This window comes from Simochromis diagramma, unplaced genomic scaffold, assembly GCF_900408965.1.
Source record: "Simochromis diagramma unplaced genomic scaffold, fSimDia1.1 OVJJ01000816.1, whole genome shotgun sequence".
Classification (NCBI taxonomy): Eukaryota; Metazoa; Chordata; class Actinopteri; order Cichliformes; family Cichlidae; genus Simochromis; species Simochromis diagramma.
This window is the reverse complement of record NW_024386908.1, coordinates 18,271,030-18,299,017: the sequence shown is the minus strand read 5'-3', so window position 1 is coordinate 18,299,017 and position 27,988 is coordinate 18,271,030. Positions and strand designations below refer to the sequence as shown.

Sequence of the window (27,988 nt, the reverse complement as noted above, 5' to 3'; positions counted from 1 at the left end):
AAAGTGGGCACAAAGAGGAACATCTATCCCATTCATTACACTCCGACTCACAAAAAGACAGAAACCTAAAGACGAACAATAAAACTGTTTTATTAATAATAATCCTTTTCTTGCACCACAATAAAATTTAACAAAGGCTCACTAGAAAAGTCAACTTCTGTGTTCTGTACAGTAGATACAGTACGTTGTAAAACTGGCTGCGGCGTGGCACATCAGCGCATTTAATCCCCCCCCCCCAAAAAAACGACTATTATTCAAACACTTTGCACATTATTTACAGATAAGATCCACAATAAAAACCAGCTGGCAAATATCACAGAAATACAGCGCAGCTTCAAGCTATCAGCCGCTAACCTCTGGCTGCAAAGACTCCCAAAGAGAACCTAAATGGCTAATGGGATTGTACATTAACTGGCTAGTGTAGCATTGAGCTAGCAAGATAGCCAGGCTATAGTTGCTGTCCCCCCCCCCCCAAAAAAAAATCAAACAAAAAAACCCAACTGATTGCTACCGGAGGTTATTTAAATCAAACATCATGAGCGTGACTGCAGCCAGTGACAATATTTAGAAAAACAAAAACAAAACAAAGCAATTCATGCTCTTTTGATCTCAATGACAACGGCTGCTTCTCACTCAATCGCCTTTCTGTCCACTTCCCCTTTGCGTTCTTTCATACTTCCTGCCTACCTATCTACCTGCGTGTCTATCTGAGCAGCTAGCTCTGAGCTAGCTTTGTAAAGGAATGCACTTTGGTAGAGTCAACCAAATGCCCTGGGTGTTAGTGACAGCGGTTATAATCATAATAATAACTGAGCGATCTGAGGTACGAATATTTAAAAAAGAAAAACCAAACAAACCCTTTAAAACCACATTAATGCTAATGCTAACAGCTTGCACGAGCACCCTCTGTGCAGAGCTCAACGCTAGCAGGTAAAAATGTGCTACTAGCATTTATTTAGCAATAGGCTAGTGTTAGCATCACTGCAAAGAAAACAAACGTCAGTGCAGCAGCTAGCGGCTGGGCGCTAGCAGTCGAACGGCTAGTGTTAGCTTAGCCCTCTTGTCAGCAGGTGTCACTGGTCTGTACCACAGTGACAGATGGCGACAGTGGGCTGATATGTGTCTATACATTGTGCAGCCATGTTATACACCCCCTGCCCACCCCAAAAATCATCTTATCACACACACACACACACACACACACACACACACCTGTGGATGTCGGTACAGGTTAGCTTAAAGCTACTTTGGCTGGTAAGTTGGCATGTTCTGTAATGCAGCAGATAGCAATAACAGGGAAACCATTCACAGGTGGATACAGGTACTGAAATATGGTGGCACGTGTACTAATTTAGTATTACTACATAGTTTTTTTGATTTATTCACAACTCCAGGCCCCATATGGTCTTACCTATGGCAGGAAGTTTGCCATTTACAGTGGGTCAGGACTCAGAGTGACTATACAGAAAGCTATAAATCTGACTTGCTTACAGTCAAAAGTATTAAGAATCAAGAGTAAAACCTCTAAAATGTATCCAGGGCTTGGGATTTGAGCAAAACAGCGGTTTCCTAGATCGAAATGAAAGCCGGACTGATTTTTCACAAGAACACCTCCACAGGGTCAAATGTGGGCGTTTTGGTGTTTGTGTCCACTGTTTGAGCTTTCTGCTGCACTATTGTTTGCTCTGTAAGCTGTGCTAAAGACATGTGTTTGAGTCTCCACTGACCACAAAACCATTGTATCAGATCAGTGAAGACAAGCTGGGGTTTAGAGGTCAAAGGTCACACGGGTTCACAAGGTGTCTTTGGGCTTTACTGAAACAAACCAGGAACTGATCAGCATCCAGACTCTAAGCCATTAAATCTCACCATGCTGGTGTGAGTGGCACCAAAGGATACTGACGGACTTCCTGGGAGGTTTTGTTGTTCATTTTTGTTATTGATGCTATGACATCACCTCTTTAAGAATGTGTGTGTGTGTGTGTGTGTGTGTGTGTGTGTGTGTGTGTGTGTGTGTGTGTGTGTGTGGTGGGTGAGACATGGCAATGAGATACTGAAGGCACACAGTTATGACTCTCTGCACTTCATCTCACTGAATTAAAAAAAATAATAATAAAATAAACTCAACCAATCAAGTCCTCAGAAAAAAAACAAACATCAGAGAGGATCCCCCCTTTATCCTCCTCTTCCTCCTCCAGAAGGGGGACAAAGCTTCCCCTGAGATGGGTGGAGCAGGTAGTGTCTGTTTTTGTTTGTTTGTTTTTAAACAAGAGTTCCTTCTGAGCATCGTCATCCACTTCCTGCGTGCTACATTACATCACCAGGCTGATGGTGCACACGGCCAACTGTGGGCCAGCTTTTCTCCTAGTCGTCATCTTCCTAAGTTTTAGAGTGCGTTCAGATACAGCTCTGTGTGTGTGTGTGTGTGTGTGTGTGTGTGTGTGTGTGTGTGTGTGTGTGTAAAAGTATGCAGGGTTGAGGGAACAAGCTTTAAAAAAAAAACCCCAAACAAACAAAAAGACCCTTTATACTGCGCACGCGCATTCACGCACAAGTACATACATCCAGCTCACACACATTCAAGTATACAGTATAAACTGCACGTAATACATAGATTCGATTAATAAATATTAACGTGTCGCAAATAAATAAAAATCATCTCCCGTCCCATTATAAATTTTTCAATAATTAACTCTGATCCGTGTATCAGCAAATGTACTTCTTTTTGGATCTATATAATCAATAATCATTAAATTAATCTGTAATTTTACTGCGTCATTCAGGGCCAGACACAGTGGCTCACTATGCTTAGGTCCCATTGGTATTCACCTTTAATCGCTCGCTGACTGTCGCAAGTAAAATTTAAAAAAATAAAAATAAAAAAATAAAAAAAGGCTGAACTTTAGATATTATTGCTCGATCCATTCTGACGTAGATGCTCCTTAACTATTCTTTGTTACTTTTTTAAAAGGGTATTCACTACATATCATGCTCCAAATGGCTCTAAAGGCTGTGATTTGAAACAACCTCGCCATACTTTGAGAAAAACCAAATGGAGGAGCTTAGTAAACCTATGGTACTTTGAAAATCAAAATTGCTTACACTCATTTTGTTGCACATGAAGATTTGTGTATAAGTTAATTTTAGATAAACTTTTTTTTCTGGGCTCAGGTGATACGTCTACCACGTAACGGTCAACAATCATCCTTTATTTTCTCTATACAATAACAAATTATTATTAAATACTATTTAAAATGGCTATTTCAGAAAATTCTTCACTGTCCCCTTTGGTTTACAACATTAAAAGTATTTTTTTTAATCCATGCTCTTTGCTGTGAGATTTATAATGTTACTATTAAACCAGCTCCTCTGTGGTAATCCCTCAAACCCCATTTCGTGCCCTCAGTGCTCAGTTTTGATTCATTACAAAAGGAAAAAACTGGTGCTTGTTTACTTCAAACATTCTTCTTTTCAGGCATTATTTTATCTCCATCAAAAAACAAAGTGTAGATATTAAAAACCTTTTTCATTCTGTCTGTGCTTCGTAAGGCTGGGCAGTGAAGAGCTAACGAGCTATGGCTAAAAACAGGCTAAGGCTAGCCGCCAGACTGCCAAAAAAGGCAAACGTGGACCCAGCTATAGCTAGCTGACAGATTTAAAATTTGCTAAGCTAACTGCTAGCCAGTCAAAAGGTAAATAGCTAGCAAAGGGACAGCTAAGAAACATGTAGCTGTCCAACAACAACCAGTGCCAGCTAGCAGTTAGCCAGCTGACAGGCACTATGCTAGCACGGTAAAAAAGGCTAGCTACACTGTAAAACAAAAGCTAACTAACAAAGTTAGCTACCTAGCAGGGAGTGGGTTCTGCTGGGCTTTTAACAAACACCACCAATCTACCCCTAACTAAAACCCAACAAACTTTTTTTTCCCCCACTCTGACATAAAACAAAGACTAGAAAGCTAATCACTGCACAACTATACCTTTAGAATTAAAAGGATATATCAAACTTAACTGCCAGTTAACCTCATAAACCTCCTTCATAAGGCCCTACATTGTGTTTGGATATAACCTTGTAAGACTGAAGCTGTTAAATTGATTAATCAAACCAGCTAAAAAGATTCTGTACTAAAAACGCTTTAAAAACAGCCTTGTTCCCCCGTCAGCACCATGTTGTTGATGTGTTTGTGAGTTTGGAGCTACAGAGCGGTATAGTGAGTTCTGATTGTCTGAGTGGCGCTGCAGTCGGGTCCAAACAACGTGCGGTTACTTCGTGTCTCACTGCTCAAAATGTAAAACTGAGGATTTGAGGCATTCCTGAACGCAAGCAAGTTCATCTAACTGGGTTTTGTGCGGCGGAGTAGCCAATCCGCACATTTCCATGCCGTGTTTATTCTGAACGCACCCCAACAACGCTGAAAAACCAAACGTTTGTCAAACTGGACGAAACCATTTTATTCGGCTGGTTTGCCATCCTCCCTGCAGCGAGTGGGGTGCATTCACTCTCAGCTGACCAGTTTGGGCAGCACTGTCCTCGGCTGGATGTTTCCGTTGGCGTCCGTGATAGCTGCTAAGTTAGTCCTGGTTTTTGAGGAGGATGACGTGGTGGTTGAGGTGGTGGTGAGCTTTGAGATGGAGGTGATGGCGCCATCAGTAGTGGTCGTGCCACGTTTGGACGATGAGGTCTTTTCTCCAGCCGTGGTTCCTGACGGCGGCTTTGGAAGCCGCCTCCTCAGCCACGGGTGCCGAAGCGCATGACTGGGCGTGATCCTGAGTGCCGGGTCCCACTCTAGACACTGTTTGAGGAAGTCGATGAAGTGCGCGTCATCGCAGCCCTTCAGCGCCGTGCTCCAGTCCTTACTGCCCGGGGGGCCGCGCATTTTTCCCCGCCGCGAGCGCCCGCTGTTCAGCACTGTGGTGCCATCGGGTAGCGTGGTCACGGTGCAGTACCGTGGGTAGCCTTTTGATGACACAAAGTTTTTCGCTCTCTTGGAGCCGTCAAGGAGCTTCTGAGTGGGCATTCCCAGGAGTTCGATGATGCAGGCAAGCTGGTCAGCTTCATCTTCGCCCGGCAGCAGGGGGTAACCAGTGAGCAGTTCAGCAAGGATACAGCCCAGAGACCACATGTCGATGGGCATCCCATACCTGGAGCCTGGAAGAGAAGAAAGAGGGTCACCATCAAATCCAGCCTGTGTCATTATTGGCTAGTCGGTCAAACAGAAAGTAAAGCAGTCACATTCAGGAAGTCCAAAGACCTTTGGAAGTTTCCTGCGATGAAAAGTGAAAAAAAAAACAAAAACAAAACGCTCTGCTGTCAGAGCTCAATAAAAGCGATGACAAGTTTGGTTAAAAACCTTTTTTAAAAAATTAAATACGTAATTTTATATATATTTTATTACTATTTATTTAAAATGTTTAAATCAGTTTCCCTAAATTCAGTCTTCTTCTATATTTTTAATATTATTTTTTATTTTTATTCCTTTATTGAGCAATTTATAACGTGCCAGTTTATTTTGGCACTTACTGTCTTCCATATGCGAAAGGAAACGCTGCTCTCAGTTTTCTCAGTGTTTTTCTTACCCAGAATAACCTCCGGTGCTCTGTAGAACCTGGACTGGATGTAGGTGTAAACCCTCTGATGTTCATAACAGCTGGAACCAAAGTCTATGACCTGAGGAGAGAAAGAGAAGCAGTTTGAAAGGGTCTGTGAAGTGAAGAAAGGGGGTTTTCCTTGCATTCGTTTACAGCAGCTGACCTTGATGCCGCTGCGTCCCTGCTGCTTCAGTAAAATGTTCTCGGGCTTGAGATCGCAGTGGATGATGCGATTCTTGTGCAATGCATCCAGACACTGCAGGATGGAGTGGGCAAACTTCCTGACCAGCGGGAGGCTAAAGCCCTGAAACTTGTTCTTCTTGATGAGCTCGTACAGGTTCATGCTGAGGAGCTCGAAGGTCATGCAGATGTGGTTTCGGAAGGTGAAGTTCTCCAGCATGTGGATGACGTTCATGCTCGAATCCTTGTCCTGCTTCTTCAGGTGCTCCAGGATACGGATCTCCTCCGCTGCCTGCCGGTGGAAGCGCTTCTCGTTGCGGACCATTTTCAGAGCCACATGTGTCTGAGTCTTGTGGTCGAAGGCCTTCACCACCTGCAGGAGGAAAAGGAAGAGCATGACGCCGTCATTAATCTTAGATTAGATATTCTTGATGTCAAAAAAAAAAAAAAAAAAACAACCCCAAAACAAAACACCAACTAAAGTCTCGGAATAGAAGAGTATGCAAAGATATTTTTAATATTCATGGTTTTCCTGGTTCTATTCTACAACCGTTATTTCTCTATTAAAAAATTCATCTTAAAATTAAACATGAAGACTCATAACCTGATAACTAAAAGCTCCTTTTGTTGTGGCTTTCCTTTATAAAGCAAACAAAGCTCAGCTGCTAAGCTGTGTAATAACCATCTCTACTGTCTTTGCTACAAACTACAACATCATCTGGAATCTTCTGCAGGCATTAAGGATAAAAATTATTACCACAAAGATGCTAAAACTTGTCATCACTCTTAAAAAGTCAGGAACTAAACATAACCGCAAACAAAATTTAATAAAGTCAACAAAAATAATCTAAAAAAGAAAAAGAAAAAAAACTAAAAAAAATTCAGCAGTCATACCTGTCCAAAGCTGCCCTTGCCGATGACCTTCAAGACTTCATAGCGATATGCGATGTGGTCATGTGGTACATGGATGTAAGACCCCTGATCATCGTCATAGCCCCCGTTGTTGGCTCCACCGAGGACCCCCTGCCTCTTCTTGGCATTCTGGCCAACAAAATACACTGAGGAGGAGGCAGATGATTGATCAGTTATTAGTGGTTCTCTCCTGTCAATACACCCGACCTCTAATCAATCAGAACGACCATCTGCAGGCGGAGTGGTTAGGGACACTCACCCTCGGGATAGCTGAACATCTCGTGTTGCTCGAATGACGAAATTTTGGACATGAACTGCTTCATGGCCTGCTCCGGGGTCATGGGGTTGACCTTCGGCTTGCTGTCCGTCGACTTGTTGGAGGCTGCGCTGCTCTGGCGGTGGTGGTGGGCAGGCTCTGACGCCGAGGTCTGCCGGTCTGGCAGCGGCAAGCCAGGTCGGGACGAGCTGATTGGAGCCAGCCCATTGGGCTGGGAGGTCAGCACCGGGCGTTTGTTGGTGTTCTCCTCATAGAGCTGAGTGACGTGGCCCTGCGACTGCGATGACAGCTGGACGGCGTCCGACATCGCAACTTTAGAGCCTCCCTGACCGAAAACAGAGGGAAATATTGGCTAAAAATAAGAGTGAGTCCTCTGCAAGTTGAGCCGAGGAAACAGAGGTTTATTTAACAACAGTAACTAGCAGGTGGCCACTTTATGACCACTTATGATGTCTTTGGTTTAAGTTTAGATTCTGGGACTTTATTTTTCTCCTTTTAATGATTCATTTTCTGATGCGTGTCATCCAAATATGGACCTGGACGTGCGCTCTCAGAGAAACGTGGATAATTAACACCCAGAAATGAGTGAATTAGACAAAAACTATTCCCGGGAAGATGAACTGTGTCCGGGAAATTATCCCCCTCTGATTAACAGGCGGCTCCGTCTCCGTCTCATTGTCTCCCTTTGTCTCCTGCTCACTGAGTCACTCCCCGTTGCTGTGGTGACCAGCACACCTGGGTCCTTTCAGATAACAGAGGCTCTCTCTCTCACTCTCTCTCTCTCTCTCTCTCTCTCTCTCTCTCTCTCTCTCGCGCTCTCTCTCTCTCTCTCTCTCTCTCTCTCTCTCTCTCTCTCTCTCTCTCTCTCTCTCTCCTCTCTCTCTCTCTCTCTCTCTCTCTCTCTCTCTCTCTCTCTCTCTCTCTCTCTCTCTCTCTCTCTCTCTCTCTCTCTCTCTCACACACACACACACACACACACACGGCAGAGCGGCTTGGTTCAAAGACCTGGTGCTTAACACAAAAACACAGTAAGTGTGTGTTCTCGTGACCCGGCAGCTGAGGACACAGTGGCACAAACATGAGGATGAAAATCAGGAGATGAAACACTCACACAAACAGGTTTGTGTGAGTGTCTCAGCAGCTACAGTGACATATAAGATGACATGTGGCTCTGCTGACTCCTCCCTTACCTGACTACACCTCGACTCAGTCAGCCAAATGTTGCTTCTTTCCTTCAAGGATTTCCATTATTCATTAATCTGCAGATTATTTATTTTTATTATTAAACATACATAAAAAAGCTAGGTGTAATATTTCCATGTTTTTAAATGGTTTTATATAAGAGGGCTGGGAAATGAGTTCTTTCAGGTGAAAGGTTAGCCACTGGACACCCATCTTGAATTGTTTCCAGGTACATATTCAGGCAGTTATTTTGAAGAATAATCAACATTTCTGTTCATTTCAATCGTTACTGAGAAATAAAAACTGCCGGTACAGAATTATCAGTCAACTGTGATTAAAGAATTTTCCCAAATATAAGATTTTATTTCTTCCAGGGTTCACTTGTCGTTAGGTTGCCCTCATTAATATAATGCAATAAAATTCTTAATGTTTTTATATGCTGAGCTCTAATTTTATTTATTTTTTCTTTTGTGTACCATATTTTTCAGACCGTAAGGCACACCGGATTTAAGGCACACTACTGCAGGTAAATTACTTGAGGCTGGAAGATCAGTTTCTGACAATGAATATTTGCTCCTTGATTAAACATGTGACTTTTTCCAAGTGATAAGAAGCCTCTGATTTGCCGTCCTGGACATCAATGTTAATGTCTGGTAAGAGATTCCACTGACGTGCCACAGGAAACGTCATTATCGTGTACAAAAGTGGCGATAAAATAAACAGAGCAAATAAATGATGCATTATTTCTTTTATAGCATTAGTCTTGTGTGTGCGTGTGTGTGCCCTTCACACCGGCCTATAAACCATTTAGCTGTTTAAAGCATCCTGGCACAGGAGGCTATTATTAGCCATGTGGCTACAGCAGGCTGGTGCACAGAAGTGCTGCTTCTTGGCGCTAACAGTATGCTAACACGCCAACACCGACAGATGACTTCACCAGCTTATTTCTCCCAACGATGAGCCAAGATGAACGGGACAAAACCCTGAGCTGCAGAATCTGAATCAAACTCAAAAATCACGACCTGCACGAAGCTGCTGACCACAAAGGTCTGAGCAGAACATCTGCCGCTAATCTGTTCATCACTTTTTCTGTTATTCACCTGCTGATGACTATCAGAATAAAACCATGTACCTGAGGCACACTAGCAGACTTAATGTTTATAATTAAACTGGATCAGATTCACATTCTTCTTGGTAACAGCTTCACAGTTATTTTAAAGTAGGCATTGGTGTAGGGCTGGGCGATATGGCCTAAAATTCATATCGCAATATAATTTGAAGCATGTGCGGTAACGATATATATCACGATATATTATTTTCTTCTGTATAACGTATTTTCCACACTATAAAGCACACTTAAAATCCTTTAATTTCCTCAAAAATTGAGAGTGTGCCTTATGTATGAATTCTGGTTGTGCTTACTGACCTCGAACCGATTTGGGCGTGCAGAAATCTGTTAAAAAAATGTTTTAGTACAACTTTGGTAAGCCGCACTGCTTGATGGATTGTCAGAGCATTACGGCTGCCGTAGTGAGGAGCTTCGCAGAGTAATCTGGGTCCAAAACTCCGTCCACTTCAGGTCCCAAAGCCAAACGAACACTAAGAGTTAAAAACGGTCTAAATTCTTTCATCTTTAATTAAATCATCAACGTTGCTGCTTTATCGGGTGTAACAATTAAGTTTTACATCCATGAAAACAGAATTTATTAAATTTAACGGAGTTAGAAGTTAACAGGAAGTTAGCTCGCTAGTTTCCACCTAAACATTTCATACCATGTTCTGACTGAGAGATTTTTGAAACTAATTAAAACGTACAGCTCTGCTACCACTTCCAACATAAATGAAAACTAAACAGCAGTGGCGTTTGCAGGGTTACTGAAGTTGGACTACCTGGTATATAATGTTGTGCTACGTGATTGCTAGCGACACAGCTATGTTAGCATAACATTAGCACAGTGAAGCTGGAGGATGAACGCCAACTTTTTTTCCACTCAATAAAAGTTAACGTGAGGGATTCTGGTGGTCAGGGACAAATGCAATCGCATAGCAGAATGCTATACACGGGCCAAACTTCAGTCAGGAGAACAACTGAGATTATTCATCCACAATACGAGGTTAATTATTAATATACTGCAACAACGCGGGAATAGAACAGCTGCGAGAGAATTCAACATTAATGAATCAATGTTACGGAAGTGGAGGAAGCGCAGTTTTTGGCTTTCCCCATATTTCAAAAGAGCTTCATCTCTTTGCTATGACTGTCGCCCGCCATAATTTGCATATGATAATGGTTTTAGCCACTGCGATGCTTTCGACCAAAACAGGCGCAGCTTGATGACATCATCAACATGCGCTATCGCGATAGAGCGTTATAGTCAAAATCTCTATCGTTGGCCAAATTTATATAGTTTCTATCGTATATCGTTTATATCACCCACCCCTACATTGGTGTAGTTCATCCACTTCTTTTAATCTCCTGATTGGCTGCCTCCCACAAACAGAAGATCTGAACAGCAGGAGGAGAGTGGAGCTTCTATTCAGCTCAGCAGACTGCTCAATTTTAATTTCCATGTGTATTGTAAGGTAAAGAACCCCAATGGTCAGGTGACTGCCTGTGAGCAAGCACTCGGTGATGGTGGAAAGGAAGAACTCCCTATTAACAGGAAGACACTGTTGGAGGGGTAGCCATCAACCCTGATTTGTTTAGAGCGGAAAGAGAATAGGAAAGAAAAAGAAAAAAAAAAAAAAAAAAAAAAAGGAGAACCACACAGTAAAAGAGGATATAAACTAGTCTGAGGTACTCAAATGATCTTATTAGTGACATTCCCCATTCGTGACATCATACAGAGCCAAGAGCAGATAAACAAATATAAAATAATTGCCCTTTGGGGATAAATAATGACTTTCTGATTCTGATAGAGCGATCTGAATGACTTCTGCATGCTACCATCGTTGTTCAAAACCTTGTTAGGCATCTTTTTTTTCAACTTTTTCCATCATCATTATTATCCTGCCCTTGCTCTGTGGTTCATCCTCTGTGCTGATAGACTACCGAGTCTCACCTGCGTTCACATAAAGCCAATTAGGGCGGCGCATGGCTTGCTCTCTCCCCTCGCTCCCTGACAGCCTGCTGCGTGCAGGGTTCATAGTCTTTTTCTTCTTCTGTTTGTTTTACCAGGCGGCTCTTTGAAAGCTTTTGTATAATAAGGGCTTCCTAGAACTGCAGCAACACTGTCACCTCAAACATTAAAAGTAGGTAAAGCATAATTGGCCTAGTTGGAAGAAAAATTTTGTATTTTGGTAAAAGAAAACACGGTTTGAGTACTAATTTCATCAAAGCACATTTACACAGTTTGTGAATTTTGGTTAAACAAAATTCACAAACTACTCAAGAAAACTACTCAAAGTTCATCTAAGTTTTAAAGATTCTGAGACCAAGAGGAAGAAGTCCAGATACTTAGGCATGATATCCGCTTTATGCTCTTCACATGCGTTATTTTGAACACAACAATGACAAAGAAGTGAAAATAATAAATGATAAAGCAGTGTGCAGCCATACCGTCAAATGATGGTGGTTACTGTTGCGAAGTGGGGGCAGGGCGGCGGGCGACGTGGCCTGAGAGCCGTTGTGACCGGGAGAGTAGACCGGCTCGCCCGTTTTGCCTGAAAGAGAGTGAGAAAAGATGATTATATGACAGCTTTATTAATGTCATGTGTGTTTAATGCCTTTTACATAATAAAGACCAATGCCTGTGTTTCAACTAGTCCTGCTTGGACAACAAACAAACAAAAAAAAAAAAAAAAAAAAAAAGAAAAAAGAAAAGAAAAGAAAAGAAAAGAAAAGAAAAGAAAATGCTGGAAAAAAAAAAGTTTCTTAATTTGAGTGTTTTAGCCTCAGGAGGAAGCCAAGATGGATTTTTTTTTAAGTCATAGATGGGAAACCTGACGAGTTACACAACCTTTATTGGGCAGTATCACGAAAATGAAGACTAAAACTGTGGTTTTAAGAGGTTTTAGACCAACTCAGCACTGTGCTGTCTAAGAAGATAAAATGAGCTGAATTCACACCATGGTGGAGGAATGGGAAGAATGGAAAAACCTCCAGTTATTCCAGCAGCACAGGAGCTACAATTAACTAAATATCTTGAAACAATATCTGTACACATTCTACAGACGCAGCTTCACATGTGTGAAGATCTGCTGATTTTTATGCAGTTTTTGCAAGAAAAGTTAATCTGTAACTTTTCTTGCAAAAACTGTCATAAAAATATCACCATTTACTTACTTATTTTTAAATCTGAATTAACTTAGTATATCATTTTCAATTTTTACCTACTTAGACATGCTGATAAAACTGATAAAACTCAAACAGCTTAATGCCTCAGTTCTCAATTTTAAAGAAAGTTATCTGCATTTGATAAGAGCTGTAAGAATAAACTTAACTCTTAATCTTCTTTTTTATTTCCTGGAACTAGAGAAATCTGACTCCACAGCTTTTTTTCTGTGATGCTGTAGTCTTTGACCTTGTGTACATTTCCTGTTTGTATTGTACCATCTAATCACTGCACCAAAAACCCTTTTCACGCTGCCCCAAGGTAACAAAGATGATGTTCTTCTGGTTTTTGCAGTTGAATTGCTGCGAGTAAACTGCTTCTAACATTTATTTTTATTTAATAATTTTTATCCAATTAGCTAATCACACAGCAGCACCTCAAAGCACTCAGACATGGTCAAGATGACCTGCTGAACTTCAATCAGGAAAGCAGCATTTACTCAAATAACCACTCGTTACAACCAAGGTATGCAGAAGAGCATCTCTGAATGCAAAACACGTTGAAACTCGCAGCAGATGAGCTGCGGCAGCAGACCAGCAGATCTTTCGCATCCATTTCTTTAGATCCTGGGATGATGTGTTGCTTTTTGAGATATTTTAGGCTACTTCACTTTATCATACAGGTTCTATTTAAGCAATTTAATAATTCAACAGATCTGGCAGAAATCAGACAATAAAAGTTAATTAATGACTTAGAGGGGGTAATTACTTTTTTCACATGAGATGAGTTAGCTTTGGATATGTTTTTTTTTTCTTAATGAATGAAATAATCATTTTAAAACTGCATTTTGTATAGAGATCGAAAATGTGGCGTCATTTCCAGGGTAAAACCGCAAAGGATTGTGGGTACAAGTGGCTAGCGCGCACGGGCTTTTACAAGACAGCAGTCACACCGAGATAAACAGAGACACAAAGAATGGCAAGAAGCTGTTGTATTATTAACTGCTATAGCCAGTCGCATGACAGCCACTGGAAGCCAACGGGTAAAGCATTGGTTTTTATCGGATTCCTTCGTGGAAGAAAAATTGTTCAAGTCATGTTTCCGAAGTCACGAAGAGGCAACGGAGGGCTTGGATTGCGGGGTAAATCCCGAAACGCACGGTGGTACAAGAAATCCCTTTCACTGGAAAGAACAGCGACTGTCGCTGCCCCCTCTCTCTTCCAGTACTCCGGAGCGAAGATAGCCTTTTCGTCAAGTCTGTCTTTGTACGGACCTGCCGTGTTCTCCTTTCATTTTGTACATAACTGTTTTCAGGGCAAATAAAATGCAGGTAGGGATTAAAACCGCAGAATTAATGGTTACTGGTGCTGGAAATGCTAGCGCTTGATGCAGTGTTTTAATTTTGCTGCCACTCGTACCTACAATGCAACGTGCAAAAGTCACGTGGTCTGTCGATCTCTATTTACCCGGGTTATTTTTGTCCAAGATTAATTTGGTATCTGAAACATGTAAAGGTGACGAATGTGTAAAAACTTTGTGTTGACACATACACAAACAACACATGTGCCAAAAATAAACCTGTGGGAAACACTGCAGTCTGTACAGTACCATGTAAATACAGCATAAGAAAGCTTGAAGTAGCTGAAAGCTTAGCTACCAGTCCGCATGTAAACAGCTCATTGACCGTCCTGCTAACTGCCTTCAAATAGCTCTGAACTGGACTGACCCAAAGCAATCCTGTTCATTCTGGAGTCAGTCCTATAGAGTCTAAGGAGGATGAAGGTTTTAATTTAGCCTCGTAATCTCCAACACAGTGCCTACCTCTCTGCCTCTCCCTCTGCAGCTTCACCTTCTTTAATAGCAACATGACGACAGCAACACGATGCACGGGTCAGAGGTCACAGTGTCTTCTTAACTGAAGAGCCAAAAGTTTAAACAACCGCTGGGTGATAAAGCATGTTGGACTTTAAACAAGACACTTATCAGCTTCTGCCGCTGTCAATGGTTCACGGCCCGACTCAGAGTGACGACGTGAAAAAGGAGAAGCAGGAAATCAAAACTCAGCAACCAGCAGAGTCTGTTAACTTAAGAACTGCCTCTGAGGGAGCAAAGCAGTCACTTTCACATCACTTTTAAAGGGGAACCAGTGATCTAAGCAAGAGCAGGCCAAACATTACCACATACTGATTGCACAGGGTTAATATGCAGATTTCAAACAGCTCTGACCTGAGCCCCCGAAAACGGTGACAGGACTCCAAGGAGTTTAGAGGGAAAAGGTGTCTGACAACAGTCTAAGTTTTCATGTCTTCTCTGCCACTTTGGGTCATTCACAGGAAACGTGACTAACAAATGAAAACATAAAGCAACAAAGTTCAGTGGCTGACTCTTCTCGCCTCCACACAGCCAATCAGGACTTTACGCTGTGAGCTTCAGATTGTGTTTCAGGAGGTTATAGACACAAATGCCTGCAGCACAGATGGACATGGTCCAGGATACTTCCATGTGCTACCTGGGAAATATCACATGTAGAGGCTCAACTTTCTCAGGATAAAATATTTTTAAAGCCTCATTCTGAAGTAAAATCAGCATTTATCAGATTTCACAAGTAAAGTTGGTTTCAACAAAAACAGCCCAAACTCTGTTTTAGATGGCTGATCAGTGAGCTAACCCACCCATTATGTTGAGTCGTGCCTGTGAGCTTATTTCTGTAATAATTCAATCATCGGTGAATCAGAAAGCTCCAGATCATTAAAATATTTTCCGAACAGCTGGAAATGAAAATCAGAATCTTCCGCTGGCTCGTCATAGAAACAATAAATGGATAAACAAAGAGGACCCTTGCAGGCCACCGTCCGGTGACTTTCTGTGTCGGTGCAAGTTGAAGCAGGCAGATGGACCATACTGCTGCTCTCCGCCTCTAATCCAAACTTAATCCCGCTAATGAGGATGACATGGAGGGTGAGGCAAAACCACATCGGCAAGCCCACAAAGACATGCCGCAGGACGCCGAACAACTGCATGACGAAGTCGGAGACTGTGGACTAATTTTTGTTAGTCCAAAACTAAAACTTTTATGTCACACTGGGATTTTAAAAAGCCGCCATTTTGCCTATTAGATTACATTTTATTGGAAAAAATTTTTAATCAGTTAGCCAGAAACACTGTAGTCAGATCAGGGCTCTAGACTAACTTTTTGCCACAGTTGCACTGGTGCGCCTAACTTAACTTTTAGTCGACTAATCAGATCATGCATCCATTGGACGTAAAACGTACAGCTTATTGCACCAGCATGCATCTGCTCTTATATAAATATCATTAGTTTACAGCTTTAAGTGTTTAAGGTATGTGCTAACTAAAAATAAAGACAAGATGATAGTTTATTAAATTTTAATGACAACTGCAGATTGTTTCGGTGGAGTTTAATAAACTCAGCCGTCTGCTCCTTGCTATCTAAAATATAACTGGACAATGGGAAAGAGAGCTGGATGAAGAAATCACTGAGAAGGTGTGGTATGAAACATGGAAAGAACATAAGAATACAACTCAATCATTAAAGTGGGGAGAATTCATCTGGAAAAATCAAAGTCGCTACTTTATTACACCTAAGATTAAAAATAAACAAACCAATACACAACAACAGTGTTGGAGGCTGTGTGGATGGGATGAACCAGACCATACACACATTTTCTGGAAATGCAGAAACATTCACACTTCCTGGGTCAAAATTCACTCAGCTCTCTGTGATATATTAGTTACATAATTCCCAGAACTTGCCTTGTTTTGTATCTAGGATACTTGGAAGGTACTGTAGATGTAAAGGATCGTTACTTGGCTAAGATTCTCCTTTCAGCAGCAAAGAAGGCCATCACCAAAAACTGGCTTAAGACAGAGACACCAGGAAAGAAGCAGTGGAGGACATTATGGAGATGGAGAACTTTACATATAAACTGAAACTGACAGAAGAACGCTTTTTGAAGGACTGGGGAAAATGGCTAACGTACAACAAAAAAAAAAAAAAGAGAGCTGAATGAAGATGGACAAACAAAAAAGAGAATTTGAAATGAATGATTGAAATGTTTGACACCGCAGGTAGGGCTGCATGATTTTGCATAAAATGAGAATCACGATTTTTTGGCTTAGAATTGAGATCACGATTCTCTCACGATTTTCTTTTCCAGTATAAATATTTATTGCGCTTATTAACTGCACATCAACTTCGTAACAGTTGAGACTGAATAAACAATAAAAACAACAAATGTCTCACGTTTTGTTGTTGCCGCAAAATGTTGTACTGCTTGAAATTCCGTCTCCACTGCTGCTCGACACGTGCGTGTATAGAGCAGGTAGTGCAACAATAGAAAAATAGTTGCGGGACGGCACTGTGTAGCGTTTGTCTAGGGTGTTGATCATTTTCCTAAATCCCTCGTTTTGCACAGTGTTGATGGGAGCCATATCTTTGGTCAGGTGATAAGTGATAGCCTCCGTAATTTCTTTGTGCCTGCGGAAGTTCGACGTGTATAGGGAAGCGCTGTATAAGGTTCCCGTTATAGATGTTTGGGTGGTTGACCGGGACGGATTTTCTCCTGTCACTTTCTCGTCATCCCTGACGTGTTCTCTGTTGTTTTTTCCCCTGCTAATTTTAGCATCACACGGCACAGCTTCTGTATCACGTGGTATAAGGCTCCGCCCTTGTCATTTGTTGAGCAGGAAGAGAGAGCGCTTGTTTTCATGCAGATTACGTCCCGGATCAAAATGCGGTACAATCGTCGTCTTTTTTTTTTTTCTTTTTCTTTTTAAATCGTCGTCATTTGGAAATGAGATCGCACATAAGTATGAATCGAGATCGCGATTTTCTAACGATTAATCGTGCAGCCCTAACCGCAGGCATGTTTCCTTTTTTTTTTCTAATTATTATTTTTGATAAGATAGATAGAGTTTGTTCCTTCCCACCCCTTAAGTCTGTTGTCTGCTTGACGTTTATTCTGCTGTGTAAAAACTATAACTTTAATCAGAGCCAAACCGATTTACTCAGGAACAAATAAAATACTGAAAAAAGCCAAACAATAACATTTTTAAGTTATCTAAGTGACTTATATATCATGTTTAACCTGAGTTGCAGGTTTCAGCAGTTTCAAGTTTACACAGCTACATTCTTGCCTCAAAATATGTTACACATTTATTTTGTGACCCAGAGAGAATAATAACAGTAATATTAAAACTAACTAGCAGCCGCCATAGTTGAAAACTGAGCAGGGCCGCACTATGAATTCTAGGATAGGCTGGGCCACGAAGTATACACCCGACCCATCCTTCAAATCTGGGGAAATCAAGGGCACATTTGTGGGCCGCATTTGTCAGAGTCTTCGAATTTGGACCGTCTTCATCGTGTCGCTGTAACGTAATCGGCCTACAAATGCGGGCACAGAAGGATGCGGTTCCTGAATTTGGACACAGCTACGATACCGGACACTGCTTCTTCTTCTTCGGGGTTTAATGGCAGCTGGCATCCTTGTACATGCAGTGCTGCCATCTTCTGTTTCAGTCCGTTATTGCAGTCTTAAATCCTACTACTTATTCCTGCGTCTTTTGGGATCTTACAAAGCTTCAAACGACGCGTCGACTATTAAATTAGTCATCTACGATTTTGATAGTCGACTAATCGTGGCAGCCCTATTGTCAACACAAAGTTCTCCTGACTACAGTAGCCGTAATGCTCCAACAACCCATCAAGCGGTGCGGCTTCGTAGCTTACCAAAGTCATACTAAAACATTCTGACAGATTTTTGAGCGCCATGTACTACATAAAATCAGTTTGTGGTCAGTAAGCACAACCAAAATTCATACATAAAGCGCACTTTTGAGGAAATAAAAATATTTTAAGTGCGCCTTATAGTCCGAAAAGTATGGTGCTGAAAAAGTTATTGTGCTTAAAGTGCTTCAGTGAGCTGAAATTTAAACTTAAAATATCTCAAGATATATAAAATAAACAGATAGTCAAAATTAAAAGTGCCTCAAAAGCTTCGAACTGAACATCTTACTTGGACTATCTCTGATTGGTTTAGACCACGATATGGGCATAATGTGTGTCTGTTGTTGGCCACACAGAGACTTGCTGAGACTTTTCAATGATCAGAACATAGCATAAGCATAGCAAACAAAAGATCTCCGGTTCGATTATTGGTTACCTGTCATGAGTAAAACCCAATTAGCTTGCAGAAGTGTCCACAGTCTGAAAAAGTTCCAGTAAATGAACGAAGCTGCTGTTTGAAGCCAAAGATGCTAATAAACATGACATCCTCTCTGTTTGAGTCACAACAGCATTTGAGTAATGGCAAACTTGCATGACGGTAACATTACACTAAAAAATTTTGAGGAATGCACCTTACTGTGGAGACAGAGGCGTCTGTCCCTGAAGCATCTCAAACTTTAACAACCTGTTCTGACTGACAGACCAGGCCCTATGGCAGACACAGCCAACCTGAAGAAATACATGCCAGGGCTACCCGCGGCCTCCTGCTACAAGCAATTTGAAAAAGCTCAAGGCATAATCACGAACAGAGAAAAGGAGCACAGTGGCCAAAGCTACGCTAACAACAAGAATGGACGGTCATGCTAGCAGCTAAGATAGCAGGCAGCCACAAAAAACAGCTCAAAGTTTAATATTTGTTTCTTAGTGGAAAATGAAAGTACTTTAATACTACTGTTATTGTTGACTTTTATCTAAGAACCAACATGTAAAAGTGACAGATTCAGCCATATTTATCACATCTGGCTCATAAAATATAATAAACAGGAAATGAGCAAAAGCAAACAGCAACAACCAGGCATGACAGAAACTGTACAAAAAACACATACAAGGCATTTCATCATGGAGAAACAACAGAGCAAAGAGAGCCCTTACTGCACATTATGACAGCATGTACACGGACAGAAATATACCTCACTGTGAAAACTGTTTTTTCTTGCATATAACCATTTTTGACATCCATCAAAGAGACTATGGATTTTACCCAAAGGAAAATCACCACGACTGTGATCACAAAACGACTTTTATTTTTACATACAGTTTAATTTACTGAAGCTTGAAATACATTTATAAATAAGAGAAAACATAAGAGTAGAGCTGGGCGATATGAGATTTTTTCATATCACGATATGTTTTTTTCATTTCAGGCGATAACGATATCTATCACGATATAAGCCAAATAACTATATTTGTAAGATTTAAATGTGCCGTTGCTCACAAGTAAAATGTGAAATAATCAGCAGCTTGTTTTTATTTAAATATTTATTTCCCATAATAAGTTCATCCATTAAGCGGACGCGAATGGATGGATGAAGTTCAACAGGGTAGATGTACTTAAGGAACATGAGACTTTTTCAGATAATTAAAGGCAAATATTGCAAACTACACAAAAGGCAGCCGCTAAAGCGTTTAAGTTTCAAAATAGAACAAACGAAACAGACTAAATTGTCAATTCCACTTAGAAACAAAATATTAATTCTAAAAATAAATCTTAGTTTGTTTTACAGAAGAACAGACAAAACTGACTAACTTTTGTCAATATCAAATAAACTGAGAACTAAAAGGAAATTCTCAATCTCTCCTTGTTGTATAGCTTAGCTTTTCAAACAGTTTTAACAGTTACTTTAGTCTGACAAAAGCCGAATGACGAATTAGCGCTTCCAGTCAGAGACTGAGGCTACGTCCACACGTACACGGGTATTTTTGAAAACGGAAATTTTCCGTTTTCGTTTTAAAAAATAATCCCGTCCACACATAAAGGCAGAAATGAAGGAAAACGCTGCTATGAACATGCCAAAGCAGCAGGTGGCGCTAGATTCCTAACAGTGCAGAAATGTTGGCCAATCAGAAGTCTAGAAGCCTCGGTGGGAAAAAGTAAACAAAGCTGGGGCATAGAAGCAGAACCGAGTCGTATGTGTGGACGGACAGTAACTGTGTGTATATGTAAGCATTTAAACACTGCAGAGAGTAGAATTAACAGTAACAGTATTGTAGAAATTCATTTCACCGAAACAATAACGTGGCGCACAGTGTGACGCATGCACCAGTTTATTGTATTTCCAGACTTGCTTTCGGCACAATTTACAGTGCACGCTACTCTGTTTTTTGTCAGACTTGAAATAGCCGAAATACCTTCACACTACGGAACTTCTATGGCTCTTCCATTCGACAATCTCTCCGGCATTGGAACCATCATCTCTTCGGTCACGCTCGGTTGATTTTTCTAGTCGGCACACTCATTTCCTCCATTACCGCGCTAGCTGCTTCCCAAACAAACACACGTGCGGCTTGTGCGTCACGTCGCGTGACGCTGCGGCTGTGATTGGTTCGGCTCTGCGCTACTTAATTTGGATTGGCTGACCTTTTTTTTTTTTTTTTTTTTTTTTTTAAGAGGACAAGAGCGGCGAGGTCTATCGCGATAGCTTAATTTCTCTATCGAGTAAAAGTTATATCGCGATACATATCGTTATCGTTCTATCGCCCAGCTCTACATAAGAGGAAAATGCACTGATGGTTAACCCATTTTTATAAGATGGATAGTGTTTTTCAGATGTTCAGAGCAGATATTGTACAGCGATACTTTCTGAAGCAGACTTGGAAACAGTTTTAGTTTAGCTGCAGTTCATTGCAATAAACTTTGCAAACATTTTTTCTTTTACTCTGAACGTTGACAATTAGATTTAATATTGAATGCCAGTGTATATTTGTTATCAGAGTCTGATTACTTATAATCCATGTCTCTGTCAGGCCTGAAAAAACAGAAATCAGCTGACTCCTAATGTTTACTACAACTCTTACAAATTTGAAAGAAGCTTAACCCTTTAAGACCTACCATAGAACCAAGTCCGCCAGAGCTTATATTATATTTTTACATGCTAAAGTGTCATCTTTGGGAGCATTTCAAGTTGATATACATCAATACAACCATTGTAATTCATAATTTAATAATATGTCTGCATTAAGTCCATAGTAATTACATAAATTTCAAAAAAGTGCAATAAACTACAAAAAAATTGAAAATCTTTTTTTTTTTTTTTTTTTTTTTTTAAACATACATTTCTAGTTAGAGAAATTTAAGAGGCTTATCCCTCAAAACTGTAAATACAAAAAAGTTGCACAAAATAGTTTCCCACCACAGGAAATTTATTTTAAGTGTCTGCATAGTTTTATTTTTGAAATACACCAATTTTTATATACTGCAGGAAAAATGAAAATAATTACAATGCAAATTTGCAAAAAAAACAGCATATGCATCAAAATAAACTATTTCCAGCAGTGCAATTTGAGTTCTAAGCATCCCAGAAATGACAAAGAAAGTCATAAAGTCAAACATAACTTTTAAAAACACCAGTATAGGCTTATGAGGCCCTGATGGTAAAAAAAAAATACATTTCCGGCGAAAGTGACATCACTTCCGGTTTCGGGCAGGTAATGGCGGACAGGCGATAGTTCGGGCTGACGTCTGTTCCAACGTAGGAAGTGTTACGAACAGCTGATCGGATTGGCAAAGCGTGTTACTGGAATATTATGTTTTTGTTGTTGCAACCGCTTTTTATGCAGTTTTTGCAAAGCTATGTGTGGAAGGAAACCATGACCAAGGACAAGCTGATGGCATAAGGTGTAAGTACAACTCCTCCGGTTTCATATGCAAAAAAAAATTATTGCGTTAGCTTACGTGGTTGCAGTTCTACAGGGATTTAAAAATAGTTATGCAAAACCGGTTTTAAAGGGTTAAAGTCCTTGCTTTAGTCAGAAAAATAAAATTATCAGCCAATAAAAGCATTAAAAGCAGAGGTTAAATCTCCAGAGCAGCTCAGGCTCTAACTCAGACCATCCAGTGTCCTGCTGGGCTCTCAGCCCTTCATCAACTCTGCAGGGGCTCCTGCAACACGTACTGACAGTGTAACAGGGATCTGTACTGAAGGCGCACACAGCCTCCCTCGCTGCGAGCCCGACAAATGCATGCTACCGGAGTGGAAAAGCAGCGCCCTGAATGCAAACTCAACACCGAGCTGGAAATGCCAGAGAGCCGGCAGGCATGCTCGGCATGCTGCTCAACCGGTCGAGTGGGAAAGTCAGCGCTGTGACGCTCAGCAATGTCACAAGCCAGCAGAGGTGCTGGAGATATAAAAGATGTGGGTAAAAAAAAAAAAAAAAAAACTACGAAGCTCCCAAAGTCACAGCATGCTGTCCCTCACAGGGTCCTGTAGATGACTCACTGACATTTAGTTGAACTTCTACACTATTCCCTACTTCTAACACTGTAAAAATAGTGAGTGAAGTATCATAAAAAAACAAAAAAAAAACAGACGCACATGGATGGGTGTTAATGACACCCAAATTTAGTAGCACATACAGCTGTGGAGTCAAAGTCCCTCAGTTTTGAAGCTGCTGATTGGCTGTTAGGACTCTGGTTGGGCAATCCACTAATGTAGAGGTGTCAAACATGCAGCCCGGGGACCAAAAGTACTCAGCCAAATGGTCCAACAGAACAAAGTGTAAAAATTGCAGTAAAGCCATTAATTACTTGTATGTTTTTATCAACACATGCTGCTGTTCCTTTGGTGGTGTGCTAACATTACCACGCAGGAGGGTAAACAAACTGTTTCAGTCATGAAGGTGTAAACTGACTCGTACTGCTGCTGTTCAGTCACACATGTGAAGACTTTTCAAACTGTAATTCATCCAAACTTGACTTTTAAAGAGCAGCGGCTAAACCAAGAGCTGGACTAAAGCATCTACCTATCGCCTCAGGAGGCAGGTATGTGCTGGGTATTCATGTTTCTGTTTAATTATGGAAATCGGATGCTGTCATCATACTTATTCAGGCTGCCTCGCCTTTTTAACTTTTCACTTCCCTTTCAGCAGCATCTTTTTATTTTAAAGCCACAAATTCAGCCACATTTTCACTGTTTGGACTTTGAAACCTGATTTCTGGGTAAAATCACCAAGAATATTAATATCAGAAAATTCACAATTTCACCTATTTTTGCCCTTTAGAAGTCAAAACTAGTCACTTTATGGCACAGACTCAGATACATGAAGATAAGGACAGGGAAACTGGGAAAACTCGTGTTAAGAAACAAGAATTAAGAGGTTAAAATGTGACCATTTCAGCAGCAGTGCATTCAAATGGAAAACAAGAACAAATCAGCCCGATGACATCCAAACTTTTCCATTTCAGAATCACTGTTAATTAGCAGCAGCTGGTAAAAACCCACATTAACGAGATTTGTCGATCTATCTGCGAGAGTGATGATCAGTACTACTTGTAAACAAGCAGCTGTTTTCAAACACAGAAATTCTCTGAATGTGGGTATTCTGATAACCAGGCACCATCTGCTTTGACACAGATAACCGAGACAGTCGCAAACTCCGCCCTCCTCTCAAAAGCACCTTTTAAAACCCCGTGTGCTGCTGCAGCAGAGCCAGTTTAACAGACATTTGTCAGCACGCAGTGTCAACATTACGACATCCACCCCATGCTTGTTGGTGTACAGTGAGAAACTGGGACACAGATCTGGAAACAGTGCATGAACTGGCACAAACTGCCAGCACACAGCAGGAAACAGACTGATTCAAGCAGCTAATGAACTGATTATAAAGCAGGTGGTTAGACGAGGATGAGGGATGAGCAGGGAAAGCTTGCTACAAGTCTGACAGTTTAAATGACAAAAACAGGACTGTGATCACAGAGTAATTATACTCTGTATCAGTCACTGTCTAAACTTCATTACTGACAGCACATCGCTGGCTGTGAGCAAATGACAGCAATAATATCAGAGCTATGTTACATCTGGCTGCCTGCCTCTGTTTACATCACTGTAACTGAATACAGCAATGTGCAATCAAACTCAACTGAAATGTCTTAGTTCCTAAAGATAGCATAATACATTGCAAAGCATATACTTCATGCTACTACACATAACACCCTTACATTATCCACAAGACAAGCTTCAAATAAATTTGGCACAACTGCCTGACATACACGTTGCTGTATATATGAGGCCTAAAAAGGTTAAATTACCTGTTATTTATTTCATGAAGCATGTGATATTTCTTTTAAATATGTTTATTGTAGAATTAGAGTGAAGATGAGTTAACACAGTTTGAAATAAACTTGTGAAAAACAACTTAACAGTAACAATAGTTGGGTTGTTATGTAAAAACAAACAAACAGGCAGCACAACAAAACCTAGATATTATTACCAAAATGAGGTATATGCCAACACCAATCAAGGAAGTCAAAAGAACTACTACTACTGTGCCAAGTTAATAAGAGCAAATCTTGAAAACAAGAAATACTCGTTTCACCTTGTACAACACGTCCCTGCGTTATCCTCAGATGCCATAAGGACGTACATACGTACGTACATGCATGTGTATGTATACACATACATGTGTATATATAGCCAGTTTCAGTTTAAGCACTGTTTTCAATAAATTGCATCCTCAAAAAAATGTTTTGTCTCACTCCCATTTCTTCTTGTTGCATGTTGAAACTCTACTTGAAACCTTGTTAAGATCCAACAATGCAAAATACAAATACCCAAGTGATCTTAAACTTTTTTCTGGGACTGTAGTTTGTGTATGTGATTCTACTCTTAAACATGGATTGTTTGAGACTGGTGTGACTGTTATTAATGCTCAAAAAAAATCCCACAAGGATTTTTTGTTTTGTGCTACCAGTACGATAAAGAGTAAAAATAGTATGGTCCACAGTACATGACAGTAAACAACACAGTCAAAATAAAATTGCCACAGGTGACCAGTAAGGGCCTTATACTATGAGAGACTGCAGAAATTGTTCGATTTACAACACTGACAAAAAAAAAAAACAACGAAAAGTAAAAATGAAGTTAAAGGTGTAATTTTTACTTTAAAGGTAAAACTCCGTTTACATTTTGTGTCGCACTTTTCAGCGTTTTAGCAGCTGGATGACATTTGTACACAAGTCAATTCATTTCCACTGAAACTGTGACTGCAGCAATCACAAGTTTTTTGCCCACTAGTCGGGGTCTTTTACCCTAGCAACAGGTGAGTTGCCGGGGGACCTACGCGACTGACTTTAGCGATCATTTTTCCAACGATTGCCATAAAAATCCACAAATTGCTCACAAAAATTATATTCATTTTCCACCTCACAACTGGGGTGATCGGGGACTTACTTGATCCCTTCCCTTAGTTATCACACATCTAGAATGGTAGATAAGTTAAGTCACATGGTTAGTGGTCAAGAGTCTCCAAAACCTCTATAAGCAAAACATAAATCCTGTTTTCCAAAACCCAGTAACCCTGGTTATCACCTTGTCAACCAAGCTAGTTGCTGAATAGTTCCCTAGGTAACCCCTCCTGTGGCTACCATTAGCTTTTACATCCATGTGTGTATATTTAAGGCCCATTTTCACTAGCCAAGATTAGACTACCATTTTATATCAGTGTGAATTACATTGGTACCTCGCTAACCAGGCTAGCTAACAACTTCCTAGCTCAAATATAAACAGATTTTCCATGAGCAAAAGTTAGAACTCCATTTAATATCATGATGCTAGCAAGCGCTAACATCAGCTAACAACTCATTAATATTTTTAAATGCCTCTTCAGCACCCTATTTAACAACAAAGTAAATTGTACATATTATACATTTGCTCCAAAATAGGGTCATGTCCTTAAAAAAAACAAAAAAAAAAAAAAAAAAACAGCAACAAAGGTTTAAAGTAGTAAAGTATTAAAGTAGCTAACCAAATAGCTAACCAAGCTAACAATTTCCCAAGTCTGCCCCACATCCGGTTTCAAGAAAACGTCAAAATGGGCCAAAGCTGTGGCTTCAAAACAGCAGACCAAAAACCAGCGGCTGTCTATATCCAACATGTCCAAAAGTCTATAAATACACCAGCCAAAAATAGCCCATCAGTGTAAATAAAGGAGTTTATGGCTAATAAAGCTTCAAAATAACCACTGTGGCCAACCTTCAGGCTTCAAAACAACAGTCCACGCACAAATGGATGGCTACGCCCTTTAATCTGTTTATACCATAAGTAATTTCTGCTGTGACTTCCTCACACTAACAGCATTAATGCAATGCTAATATACCAATCAGGCTCATCACGCAAAATGAAACTGCCTCCAACCATCAAAGTATTTATTGACATTAAGTGTATGATAAAATAAATAAATAAATAAAACCAAGCACAATCGTCAAACCTCTGGAGAGCGAATTAATCTCGTATTAATGGTTCAAACACAGACACCAGGAGTGTATGAAGAGCTTCCATGCTAGCACAAAGCCAATGAATCCTTATATGAATATAAAGGCAGAATATCAGCTGTAACGCTCAGCGTGAGGCTGTCAAGCTCCTTAAGATTTTAGGAAGTGATAGGAGGGGGAAACCATACCTTTAATGTGGAGCAAACCAACTGACCTCTGACCGAAGATTTATTTCTGTCCGTGGAGCCGGAGGCCAAGAATTACCCGGCAACGGAAAACACGCAAAACACACAGAAACCAGCAAAGCTAACATCACACACAGGGCACCAGGAGAGCCAGGACACCGAGGAGTAGCACGGTGACAAAGGCAGCTTGACGGAGAGCAGGAGAAGGAATAACCGGAGCGGGGAGAGACTGTGGGAAAAGCTGCTGCTGCTGTCACTTCTCATCTGTTTACTAAAAATTAACCTGACGGACAGAGCTGATTTTCCTTCCTTAACTTCTCCCGCTGTCAGCCCAGCTAGCTCCCAGCTTTTATGCTTAATTTAAAGAGCAGAGACCGAAAAAGGCGAGCCTGGAGGGCTGCTCGTACTGGAGCCACTTAGCTAGCACAGCCCCCAGCCCTCCCCGCTCTGCTCCTCCGTGTCTCACTCACTACCTGCCGTTAAAGACAGCCAGAGAAACACTGGGGCATCTCCTCAACCGTGGCCCAGCTCAGGTGCCTTCTGTCGGATACAAAGGGTATGCTCACCCGTCGGAAGGACCGAGGTTACGGGCTTCTTGGTTAACATGGCGGCCGCTCCTCTCCTCTGGACTCAACTGTGCAGAACACCTCCTCTTCCTCCATTAGCCACCCCTCCTCTTCCTCCATTAGCCACCCCTCCTCTTCCTCTACCTACTCCTCCCACTTCTCCTCCTCTCGCTCCTTCAGACCCCGAGACAATTGTAATACCTGCGCATTAGTGCTTCCATCGCCTCATTTAAATATAAACAAACAAAAACAAATAATAAATTAATTTTGTTATTTATAATAGTTTACTGTTAAATCACCGATATATGTTACAGTAGTAGTAGCAATAAATGATAATAATAATAATAATAATAATAATAATAATAATAATAATGGATTATATTAGATTTTCAAATGATAAATAGTACATTGGTGATGATGAATATTAAATACAGTAATTAATCATGTAAAAAACAAATAAAAATGTAAAAAGATAATGTAAAGAATAAAGTAATATATAAGAAATATAAAATGTGAAATAATATGAGATAATATTGAATATTTCTTCATTATATTCATTTTAAAACATTAATTTAATCTAATCTAATTT

General features: G+C 40.6%; 1 protein-coding gene across 2 annotated transcripts; it reads right to left on the bottom strand.

The window, feature by feature from the left end:
- Positions 1 to 66: 66 nt before the first annotated feature.
- On the bottom strand, positions 67 to 27,530 carry dyrk2 (dual-specificity tyrosine-(Y)-phosphorylation regulated kinase 2). Of its 2 annotated transcripts, none has more exons than XM_040035866.1 (7): positions 27,400 to 27,530; positions 11,700 to 11,803; positions 6,941 to 7,283; positions 6,664 to 6,827; positions 5,753 to 6,142; positions 5,578 to 5,668; positions 67 to 5,149 (listed from the first exon to the last, which is right to left on the bottom strand). In XM_040035866.1, exons 1-7 carry the CDS (start codon positions 27,437 to 27,439, stop codon positions 4,503 to 4,505), a joined length of 1,779 nt encoding a protein of 592 aa, XP_039891800.1. In that variant the 5' UTR covers positions 27,440 to 27,530; the 3' UTR covers positions 67 to 4,502. The 2 variants fall into 2 exon arrangements, with proteins under 2 accessions (XP_039891800.1, XP_039891801.1); XM_040035867.1 differs by having other exon boundaries at positions 26,837 to 27,464.
- Between the last annotated feature and the right edge of the window lie 458 nt (positions 27,531 to 27,988).